The following is a 10,987-nucleotide window of genomic DNA, read 5'->3' on the forward strand; positions in this document are numbered from 1 at the left end:
TACCGTTTCCTTCCTTCAGTTTAGCACACAGTTTCTCAATCCGGATAACTTTTAAGATGGGTCAACTTTAACCGTCAACGTGGCGGCTGGAGAATTCTGGGAGTTGAAGTGCATCCATTGTAGACTCGCCAAAGTTGAGAAACACGGATTTAGCAAATGCCGGTAGAAGCAAATATTTGTAGCTCGGGGTTGGACAGTGGCTGAATATTGGTGCCGAGTTTGGTAGGGGATGGTGTTTTTGGAGGCATTTCATTACCCAACTAGGTAACGTTATCGGTGCTAGAAGGGAGTAGGATACAGCGATGAGTTTCCTTGCAGGCATTTCATTACCCAACTAAATATCATCATCAATGCTAGAAAGCAGTAGGATGTGTGGAGAGGAGGAAGAAGTCCTTGGTGCTGTCTGACATTGGTTGTTTTCTTGCAGACATTTCATTACCAAACTAGGCAACATCCATCATCCATACTGGAAGTGAGTGGAGTATGTGAAGAGGAGAAGGGGGAAGAGTGTGTGGTCCTTGATACTCTCTGACCTTGTTTCTTGCAGACTTTTTATTACCGTACTAGGTAGTGTCATCAATGCTTTAGCAATTACCTGCAAGTATTCAACTATTTTTTTCCTGAGGAGATCATCCCCCACCCTCCCAATTCTCTCTGACCACAAACACGAAGATCTGAGCCAACTTTTCCCTTTCAGCAAAACCTACTAAGCAGCCCAGCTGAGATGGAAAAGCCGGACGTTTAAGAACCAAAAGCCCCAAAGAAACAGGACTGCGTCGCTCACACCTTGATGATTTTGCCGGAGCCCAGCTTCAGGCGGAGGAGTTTCTCTTTGTTCACGTTGGAGTCGAACACCTGTAAGAATCAAATGCAAACGAGACGTGGGAAAGGGGGATCGGGAGCTTCCCCACAGGGTCCCTGCTTTCCTCCCGGGTTTTACCTGCCCCAGGGCAGAGTTCTGGAAGAGCCAGCCGGTGAAGGCAACTTCGAGCGCGTCGCCCACTTCCACAGCCGGGCCGTCTCCAAGGATGAGGTCCTGGCACGCCACCGACTCAGGGGAAGGGCTGCTGTTATACTTGGCGAGGCAGAGCTGTAGGCGAAAAGAGGGAGGGAGATGAGAATGAGAGGAAGGGAGGGAGGGAGGGAGGGAGATGGGAATGAGAGGGAGGAAGGGAGGAAGGAAGGAAGGAAGGAAGGAAGGAAGGAAGGAAGGAAGGAAGGAAGGAAGGAAGGAAGGAAGGAAGGAAGGAAGGGAGGGGAGGGAGGGAGGGAGGAGGGAGATGGGAGGGAGAAAAGGAGGGAGGGAGATGGGAATGAGAGCAAGAATGGATGGATGGAAGGAAGGAAGAAGATGGGAGGGAGGGAGAGGAGGGGAATGAGAAGAAGGAAGGAAGGAAGAAGATGGGAGGGAGGGAAGAAGGAGGGAGGAAGGGAGATGGGAATGAGAGGAAGGAAGGAAGGAAGGAAGGAAGGAAGGAAGGAAGGAAGGAAGGAAGGAAGGGAGGGAGGGAGGGAGGGAGGGAGGAAGGAAGGGAGGGAGGGAGGGAGGGAGGGAGGAAGGGAGATGGGAGGGAGAAAAGGAGGGAGGGAGATGGGAATGAGAGGAAGGAAGGAAGGAAGGAAGGAAGGAAGGAAGGAAGGAAGGAAGGAAGGAAGGAAGGAAGGAAGGAAGGAGATGGGAGGGAGATAGAGGAAGGGAAGGGATGGGAATGAGAGGAAGGAAGGAAGGAAGGAAGGAAGGAAGGAAGGAAGGAAGGAAGGAAGGAAGGAAGGAAGGAAGGAGAGAGGTAGCAGGTGGGATGGAGATGGGGAGGAAGGGAAGGAAGACAAGGATAGATAAAGAAGGACAGGGTAGCCACTCAAAACAGCCGTCTCATTTTGCCCAAGGGTAGGACTAGCTCTGGGCACACGGTGGGCACCTGCTTGCTGAACTCCACTGCCGCTTTCTCAGATTCAAACATGAGGGACCAGTTTTGCCTCTGATCATCGTAAAATGTCCCATAGTTGTTGGGTTGGATCTAGATAAACAATAAAAAGAACACGCATCAGTTCTGGTTGGTATATAGTATATAAAGTGAAAAACCATAGGAACTTCGTTTACAAATGGGGCCAGAATCTTTGCTGCTAATTCACTCGATCCCTTAATCTTTGCTGTTAATCAACCCAGGACTTCAGACATGCTTCCAGATCGATGTCAAAGTTTCTCCCGACGTTTAACCACCAAGGCTTACCGTGAATACAAAGCCTGGGTGGATTCTTGCACTGGTGATCTGTTGCTGCTGGTTGATATAAAGCAAGATCCTGTACTGGATTCCATACACCACGGAAAAGAGGAAGGAGAGGGAGAAAAAAAAACAAGGGATGTTCAGAGACTGGAGCAGACGCAGCAACTACGTTCATATGGAAAAGGCCGTATTTAATTCAGGTTTAAAGTGTAATGTAAAACCTATCACTTAAAGTTGAAAGCCTGGCTCTGGCTTATTGCCTGACATGAATCCGGCCAACCGGGACTGACTCAATAAACCAGGATTAAGCTTCGGTCAGTAGCTTTCACATGGAGCCGCAGGTGTAGTCAAATAAAAAGATATAGGAGCAATATCTGTCAAGGTAGAATGTTTGAAGGGCACAGGAGCAGTTCTCACCTTGAGTCTGATTATGAGCCATTAACTACGGTCAGGTTTCGAAAGGCTTATGGTTCAACCAAGGGGGAGGGAGGGAAGGAGGGAGAGAGGAAGGAAAGGGAAGGGAAGGGAAAGGAAGGAAGGGACAAAAGGAAGGAAGGGACAGAAGGAAGGAAGGAAGGAAGGAAGGAAGGAAGGAAGGAAGGAAGGAAGGAAGGAAGGAAGGAAGGAAGGAAGGAAGGAAGGAAGGAAGGAAGGAGATGGGACGGAGATGGGGAGGGAAGGAGGGAGAGAGGGAAGGAAGGAAGGAAGGACAGAAGGAAGTTGGGAATGAGAGGGAGGGAGGAAGGGAGGGAAGGAAGGAAGGAAGTTTGGAATGAGAGGAAGGGAGGGAGGGAGGGAAGGAAGGAAGGAAGCAGATGGGACGGAGATGGGGAGGAAAGGAAGGGAGGGAGGGAGGGAAGGAGATGGAACGGACGCAAAGCAGGATGCAAAGGAAAGCATTAATCCCACCTCTTACCTCCTGGGTGGTGTGGCATCCCACTACAGCTGCTCCATATTTGCCTTGTTTCACGTAGGTCCCATTTGTGCTGGAAGGAGACAGGAAGAGCCTCTCAGCTTCTGGTACCTTTACATATAAACTTCTAATTATCACTAGGAGACCTCCGAGGCCCCTTCCAACCCTACTGTTGCATCCTAGACTCTCTCTAGCTCGGGGTTGCATGATGGAGGCCTCGGCGTCCTCTGAACCCTCCTCCCCCAGGACAGAAAACCCATAAGGCAAACATTCCCTTACAAGGAAGAAGCACTTCCAGTCAAGACAAGACTTACAACCGATAGGCGTGAACGGCGGTGGCTACGAAGACGGAGGGTGCTCCCGCAGGTGGTGGAGGCTTCTGCGTGGGAGGGCCAGCACCTGAGGCAGCACACAAGGAAAGAACTTGGTTACGTCGTCAAAAAAGAAGGTTCTTTCTGCGCCAACTCAGGAAGCTCCAAGGAGCTGCCGATCCGGTTCTACAGAGGAAGGATTGACTCTTGTCATCTGCACCTCTATAACAGTCTGGTTTGGCTCTGCAACCTAACAGGACAGGCACAGACTTCAGAGGGTAATTAGGATTGCAGAAAAAATGATGGCTACCAACCTGCCTTCCATGGAGGACCTGTATCCTGCACGAGTCAAAAAGAGGGCTGTGAAAATATCTACAGACCCCTCACATCCCGGACAGAAACTGTTTCAACTCCTACCCTCAAAACGACGCTATAGAGCCCTGCACACCAGAACAACTGGACACAAGGACAGTTTTTTCCCCAACGCCATCACTCTGCTAAGCAAATAATTCCCTCAACACTGTCCAACTATTTACAAAGTCTGCACTACTATCACTATTAGTCCTCCCATCCTTCCTTTCACCCATCTCCTCCCACCTATGACTGTAACTTTGACGCTTGTATCCTTACGATTTATATTGACTGTTTCCTAGTATGATTTGATTGCTTATTGTACCCGATGACTATCATTAAGTGTTGTACCTGATGATTCTTGACTCTTGACGAATGTATCTTTCCTTTTATGTACACTGAGAGCATTTGCACCAAGACAAATTCCTTGTATGTCCAATCACACTTGGCCAATAAAGAAAGAAAGAAAGAATTAATTCTTTCTTTCTTTCTTTCTTTCTTTCTTTCTTTCTTTCTTTCTTTCTTTCTTTCTTTCTTTCTTTCTTTTTCTTTCTTTCTTTCTTCCTTCCTTCCTTTCTTTCTTTCTCTCTCTCTCTCTCTCTCTCTCTCTCTCTCTCTCTCTCTCTCTCTCTCTCTCTCTCTCTCCACACATGTTGCAGAGAGTGCAAAACCCAGCTCTGACCATGGAGTAAGGAAAGCTCCCTAACTGTCTTACTTACCGTCTGAAATTTACCTGCTGTACATCCGAGGGCTACCTATATTCAACAGAGGGGGCCCCCCACATTTATTGATTTAGGGGGTCACGGACCTACAAAGTTGAAGGGCTTCTTCCCCAGCATTTTCAGATCTTTAATCCCAGCCAGATTCATCCGGGGACGGGATGCCATTTCATTCCCCGCTGGAAAAAGAGGCATTGTCACCGCGAGTAAGCATTCTGGATTTTGGCCCACAATTACTTACCTGCGGCCGGTAGATTTTTCTTAGGCTGCTTGGGTGCTGTATACTGGAAAAATTCGTTCCCAGTTCCAGAGGATGTCTGGTCCATGCCGAAGAGAGAGGCCAGCCTGGCCCTGCAGAGAGAAGAGGGTGGGGAGAAATGCCCAGTTAAATAAAGATGAGAACTGATAAAGGAGAATATTAGTAGCTCGAAGATTCTTGTGCGCTCTGAAGCTTAGATGTTTTCTGGCAGACGTTTCATGACCCAACTAGGTAACATCATCAGTGCTATGGAGCTGATGATGATGCCTAATTTGGGTGATGAAACATCTGCAAGAAAAGAATCAAGCTCAGAGCTACTGCATACAATGGAAGTTAGAAACAGGGAAACAAAATAAAGAAAATATGTTAAAAGAGATAAATAAATACTATGACTAGTATGTTGGATATCACTTGCTTGGACCACGCCCACTGGGAGGTGAAGGAAAACAATGAGGACCGGCGCCATACTGAGTCACCCTATACCCAAAGCATTAAAGAATTCCACTCTGCCTTGAAATCCTGTCCTATTCGCATTCTTCAGAGGTAGAGACTTGTGTGCAGTAAAATCAGTTCCAAAAGACGAGAATTGAATCAGTGCTAAATCCAATCGCCAAGTCCAAATATTCAGTTCTAAGGCTAAACAGTCACCCCTAAATATTCTGGGACCGAAGAGCAATTTTAACAACCTTCACACCAAAACACAGCCCCTTCCCCGGCTTTTCTGACCAAGGCTTATGGAGACACTAACAAACACACGTTAGTCCCCAAACCCTTTTTTCTTTATTTCAATGGCTGTGAATTTTAGTCATTCGCAGCCCGTAATGAGTCTGAAACAGTTTGTAACTAGTCCCATGGAAGTCTGCCAAAGCCCTTCAGGATAAATCTGATAAGCACACACCTTTATCTTCCTTGAAATGCTGCCAATGACTAAATGTCCAATTAGTTATGAGGCCAAAACAGAGCACAAATTCAACACGCGGAGCTTCAGGTTTCAAACTGGCCGGTACGAACAAAGTTGCTTCCTGCAAAGGCTCCTGTCCCTTTGCTCCTCCTTTATATCTTATGGGAGGGCCAATCACCTCCAAACTTCACTCCCGAGTCACCCCTTTTGTCTTAACTGCTCTCGCCTTCTGGCAGCTCTGCGTAAGCGCGCACTGGCAACAGGCTCCCGCTGTTCCTCTGCCTCGCTGCTGTCAGATTCTGGAGGCTCCAGAGTCAGCAAATGGCCCTGGCCCCATATCTGTATCAGATGCAGGACCCTCGTCCGAGCCTTCCCTAGACTCCCAGACTGGCCCATGTCCCCCCCCCCACTGTCCGACTCTGCTGCCGTCTCCGTAGGCTGCCGACGGACCACAGCACCCACCAAAGAAAACCAAGCCAAACCAACCAACCCGTAGGAAGCTTGCCAAAAATACTCAGTCCGCCAGGAGTCTGCCATTTCCCCCTTCAGTTCTGTCCGGTTGTGTCTCCCTCCGTCAACCTCTGTCTACTCACAACCTTCACGACTGTTTTACTGAAAGATAATCACATTTTCCCCCCCTCCTCCTTCTCCAATCTTAAAGCATCAGCAGCCAGGCAGGGGGGCTGGAAAGCTAACAATGCAAACTCAGGTTTCCAAAACAACAAAAAAACATTTTTGAATTTGCACAAGATCAGGTCTGTGGAATTGCCAAGCAACCTTGGAAAGGAAAAGGGGAGTATCTTCCTACCTCAACTTAAGGAGGCTGGCGAAAGTCAGTACAGGGACGAAAATTTGAGCATAGCAGACCAGGTCGAGTTCCCCAAATTGCCAGGGCATTTCCTAGAAGCCTGGCACTCTGGCATATCAGCCATCCATGGACACACAAACATCAACAACACCTCAAGATTGTGCAAAAGGGACAATCAACCAGGCCAAAAGAGAAGGGGGGGAAGAAAACCACTCCAGCAATCAGCACCCAGGTCAGCGTAGATTAACTCCAAGGTTAACTTCAGCCAACAAATAAGCAAAGAGCCCGACCAAGGAATCTCTCAGACTGACCACTCACCCACCCAGACAGGGAAAGACACTAGAATATAAACTGAGAACAAAACGGCATGGATAATGTTACCTAGTTGGGTAATGAAATGTCTACAAGAAAAGAAACTCAGAGTACCAAGGACCTCACAATTTCCCCCCTCTTCCTCTTCTCCACAAAACCTCCCACTCCCTTCTAGCACTGATACTGTTACCTAGTTGGATCATGAGAGGTCTGCAAGAAAGCAACCAAGTTCAGAGACCCCCAAGGACTCCATAATCCTCCTCCTCCTCCTCTTCTCCACAAACCCCACTCCCTTTAGCACTGAAGCTGTTACCTAGTTGGGTCATGGAACGTCTGCAAGAAAACAAGCCAGCTCAGAGAGCACCAAAGACCCCCATTTCAACCCTGAGCTATGGATATTTTCTCCTCTATCGGTCAGATACACCAATGCTTGAAAGATCTGTTCTGGTCACACACCCTCTTGTGAGTCCCCGAGACCAATTCTGGGCACCCCGCTTTAAGATGAGTTCAAATCCAGGGGGAACTGATTCACAAAGTCCAAAGGTGAATGGACTTTTGTGCAACGAGACCAGAGGAAGAGGCTGCCTATAGCCAGGTGAATTTAAAAAAAAAAAAAGAGAGAGATGGCACTTAAAATTGCACTGCATGCTAATACACATTTTAAACAATAATAACAATAAGCACTTTGTTAATCCATAAAAACCACAGGGCTTTTTTATCCATGGAGATACAGGACAGTCGTTTCCAATTAAAGTTTAAGCCTTTCAACTCAAGAAAAAAACCATCTATTATCTCTTTCTTCTTCTGGAACATGAAATTAAGGGAAGTGAGACAAGTGTCCCGTGATTGCAGGCCCGAAAAAGCTGGCCCATCACATGGCTCTCATTGGCTTAGCCAGCTCTGGATGGGAGGAAAGAAGGGGAAGAGAAAAAGGAAGTAAAGCTGAATCAAAAGGAACAAGCTTTGCAGCTATCCCTGATACCTTGTTCAAGCGTTTCTTAACGTTAAGATTCTGCAGACTTTTTCTGGGCTACCAATCGCAGAATTCCAGGGCAGCCAAGTCTTCCAATGCATTCGCTGAGAGAGAGGAATTCCAGACCTCCCTTCTCTCCTGTCAGCCCCATTCCTCCTCAACTAAAAGGATATTTTATGTATATATGTGTGTGTGTTTGTATCTATCTATCTATCTATCTATCTATCTATTTATCTATCAATAAAGGATATTTGACACCAAAGTTGAAGAGGAGAGAGAAGGGGGAGAGGGAGGAAGGGAGAGAGAGGGGGGAGAGTGAGAGGGAGGGAAGGAGGGAGAGAGAGAGAGAGAAGGAGAGAGGGAGAAAGAGAGGAAGAGGGAAAGAGAGGGAGGGAAGGAGGGAGGGAGGGAGAAAGCGAGAGGGAGGGAGAGGGGAAGAGAAAGAGAGGGAAGGAGAGAAAGGGAGAAAGAGAGAGGGAGGGAGAGAACAAAAGGTGGCAAACACTAATTTTCCCCAAATTGAAAAGTGCAAGAAGTCCACACAACAAAGCCCAAAGGAATTCTGGGACTTGTAGTCCCAGCTTATCTCAAAAGCGAGGCTGGGAACCCCCGATTCTGAATTACCTTCACGTCTGTCTATCTTTCCGTGTTGGAAACCGCCCAATGGTTGCAAAATCCTTATTTTTTCTTTTGCAAATCCAAGCTCTGCTGATTACAAGCAGTGCAATTGTGGAGTTTCCCTGTTACGACATTTCCTCCTGACCTTCCCATCCTGGTCCCCCCCCTCCTCTAAGAGTCTTTTCCATACAAAACTATCGGCACCAGTACTGTAGAGTTAGTCATAAACTTTTCCAAGTTTACATCTCTTGCCAATGACACAGGAATTAAATTAAGGATTGGGCTGATCCCTCACTTATACAGCCCTTGTTCAATTATGCTCAGTGTAATCTACTTTATGAGGCTCTGTGGAGCTGTGTGTGCCCACTTGACTTCCTAGAAACCAGGAAGGATATAATTCTATCCAGAAATGTGCTTTTATCTAAGTATATTTATCTAAGTATCTATGGGGCTACCACAAAAAAGAAGGGGGTCAACCTATATCCCAAAGCATCCGAAGGCAGGGCAGGAAGCAATGGATGGAAACTAACCAAGGAGAGACGCAACCTAGAACTAAGGAAAAATTTCTTATTAGAACAATTAAACAATGGAATGATTTCCCTGAAGAAGTTGTGGGTGTTCCATCCCTGGAGGTTTTTAAGAAGAGATTGGACAACCATTTCTATGAAATGGTATAGGATTTCCTGCCGGAATAGCGGGTTGGACTAGAAGACCTCCAAGGTCCCTTCCAACTCTGTTATTCTATTTATTGGACCCGGACTGGAAGGAAATGTTTTTCCACGTGACGCTTTTCAGTAAAACAGAGAAGGTACTGTATAGAAGAGGCCATCACCCTTCGTCACATACATGCCACATATTTCCAAGCAAGCTTAAGGACAAACGCCACTCAGTTCTGACATGTTTGGCTGCAAGCAAAACCAGATCCTTGTTTTTTTTAACCTTAAGCCTGTATAAGCGAACTACGATCCTGAGAGTCTACCTTGCAAGCCAACAAACTGTTCCCCACCTCAACCAATTTGGGGTGGAAAGCATGGAATGACATGCAGAGAGAAGGGTGATTTGTGCAGCTAAGTTTCAATGCTTTCTCCGATGCCTTTAATTGCTTTGGCTTAATATTTTATTCTTTTTCGGTGCTCCGCATGCTGCTTAACCTGGAATAATGTAAGTTATGCAGGTAAATATGACAGGCAGGAATATCTCCAACCCACTACCTCATAGCGCCAAAGTGAGCGGAGTCACAAACACTAATCTAATCGATACAAGCTTCTTTCCAGCCAAGCCTTTTGACCTGTCCAATCTCCTTTAATTGCACAATCTCGCACGCCGGCTTGCTTAACTAAGCACATTTCTTGCAACATTCAGAGACAAGATAATTATTTTCCCCACCAGCCTCTTTAGTGGAACAGACCACACAATTACCAAGAAGGATCTCTGACACTTATTATGCCTGTTTACATCATTAATTTGGGAAATAGATGGGTCATCCATGATGCAGGAAAAAAAATGTCCTCTGTAAAAATGGTACAACCGACACAAGAAAACAGAAACACCATTAAGGTTTATTTAACCAATTACTGCCTCTGTTTTGTAAACAAGAACCTAGGATTTGTTGTTTACTAAAACAAGAAGATGATAGTTTTTCACTCAAAGGACTCTGTCCTCTTGCCGGAACGCAACAACCTTCTTCCGATTGCGTTAAATGTCTTCTGGGGGATCCCAGCAAGACATGATATGGGTCCTGAATACAACTCAGGTTTCCTCAAAAAGCCGCTCTGCACGCGCTTAGGAGCATCCTTCAAGCCCAGGATTATGGGGGTGGAGTGATTTCCAAATTGCCCTCTGCACATGCACAGAGGCAATCTGTGGACTCAGAAACCCAGCTCTGATGTTAGACACACACACACACACAGAGAGAGAGAATTTTAAATGCCCCCTGCACATGCTCAGAGGCACTCTCTGGGCTCAGAACCCCAACTCTTTTAGACAACCCCCCAATTTTTAAAAATGCCCTCTGCACATGCTCAGAGGCTCTCTCTGGGCTCAGAACCCCAAATTTTTAGACAACCCCCCAAATTTTTAAATGCCCTCTGCACATGCTTAGAGGTACTGAGGATAAGCCCTAAGAGGGGTGCTCCAAGTTCCCCCAGGTATGACAAGCGAACGGAAGTTCCTAATTCCTCTTCCGGTCCCGCCCACAGCCCCCACCCACCTCCCGTGCTCTCACCCCCGTCGGAGACACGAAGTCGGCATCTTCCTCCTCGGCGCCCCCGTACATATTTTTTTTCACCGCTCCCGGCGGCCCGCCTGGCCCGGCTTCCGCGCTTGGCGGCAAGTGTCGTAAAAAAAAGGCGCCTGTGGCCGGGACTGAGCCAAGTCCGGCCCACTCCAGGAAGCGGCGGCTCGGAGAGCACGTGACCGGCGTACGGCTCCCGGGAGGCCCAAAATTCTCCCCCGCTCCCCTCCCCGCACGTTCCCGCTCTGCAAAAGAGCGCTTGCCAGGAAAAAGGAGGCGGGGCCGGAGGGGAAAAAAAAGGAAGTGGGGGAACGGCTCTAAAGCCAATCGGGGCGCGGCCGCACCAACGTGACGCGCCCGCCGG

The 10,987-nt window shown here is 47.6% G+C and overlaps 1 protein-coding gene across 2 annotated transcripts in view; it reads right to left on the reverse strand.

The window, feature by feature from the left end:
* FKBP15 (FKBP prolyl isomerase family member 15) overlaps window positions 1-10,777 on the reverse strand; it is a 29,190-nt gene extending 18,413 nt beyond the window's left edge. For both annotated transcript variants that reach the window (XM_087944108.1, XM_087944107.1), the window contains exons 1-8: window positions 10,614-10,777; window positions 4,761-4,871; window positions 3,453-3,537; window positions 3,142-3,211; window positions 2,232-2,306; window positions 1,920-2,018; window positions 941-1,090; window positions 787-855 (exon numbers count right to left, since the gene is read on the reverse strand). In XM_087944108.1, coding sequence (XP_087800234.1) covers window positions 787-855; window positions 941-1,090; window positions 1,920-2,018; window positions 2,232-2,306; window positions 3,142-3,211; window positions 3,453-3,537; window positions 4,761-4,871; window positions 10,614-10,665 — 711 coding nt within the window. In that variant the 5' untranslated portion in view covers window positions 10,666-10,777. The remainder of the gene's footprint in view (window positions 1-786; window positions 856-940; window positions 1,091-1,919; window positions 2,019-2,231; window positions 2,307-3,141; window positions 3,212-3,452; window positions 3,538-4,760; window positions 4,872-10,613) is intronic.
* Window positions 10,778-10,987: the final 210 nt, after the last annotated feature.

This window comes from Notechis scutatus, chromosome 15 (genome assembly GCF_049901735.1).
Source record: "Notechis scutatus isolate UNSWTSFEM ecotype Mainland chromosome 15, rNotScu1.2, whole genome shotgun sequence".
Classification (NCBI taxonomy): domain Eukaryota; kingdom Metazoa; phylum Chordata; class Lepidosauria; order Squamata; family Elapidae; genus Notechis; species Notechis scutatus.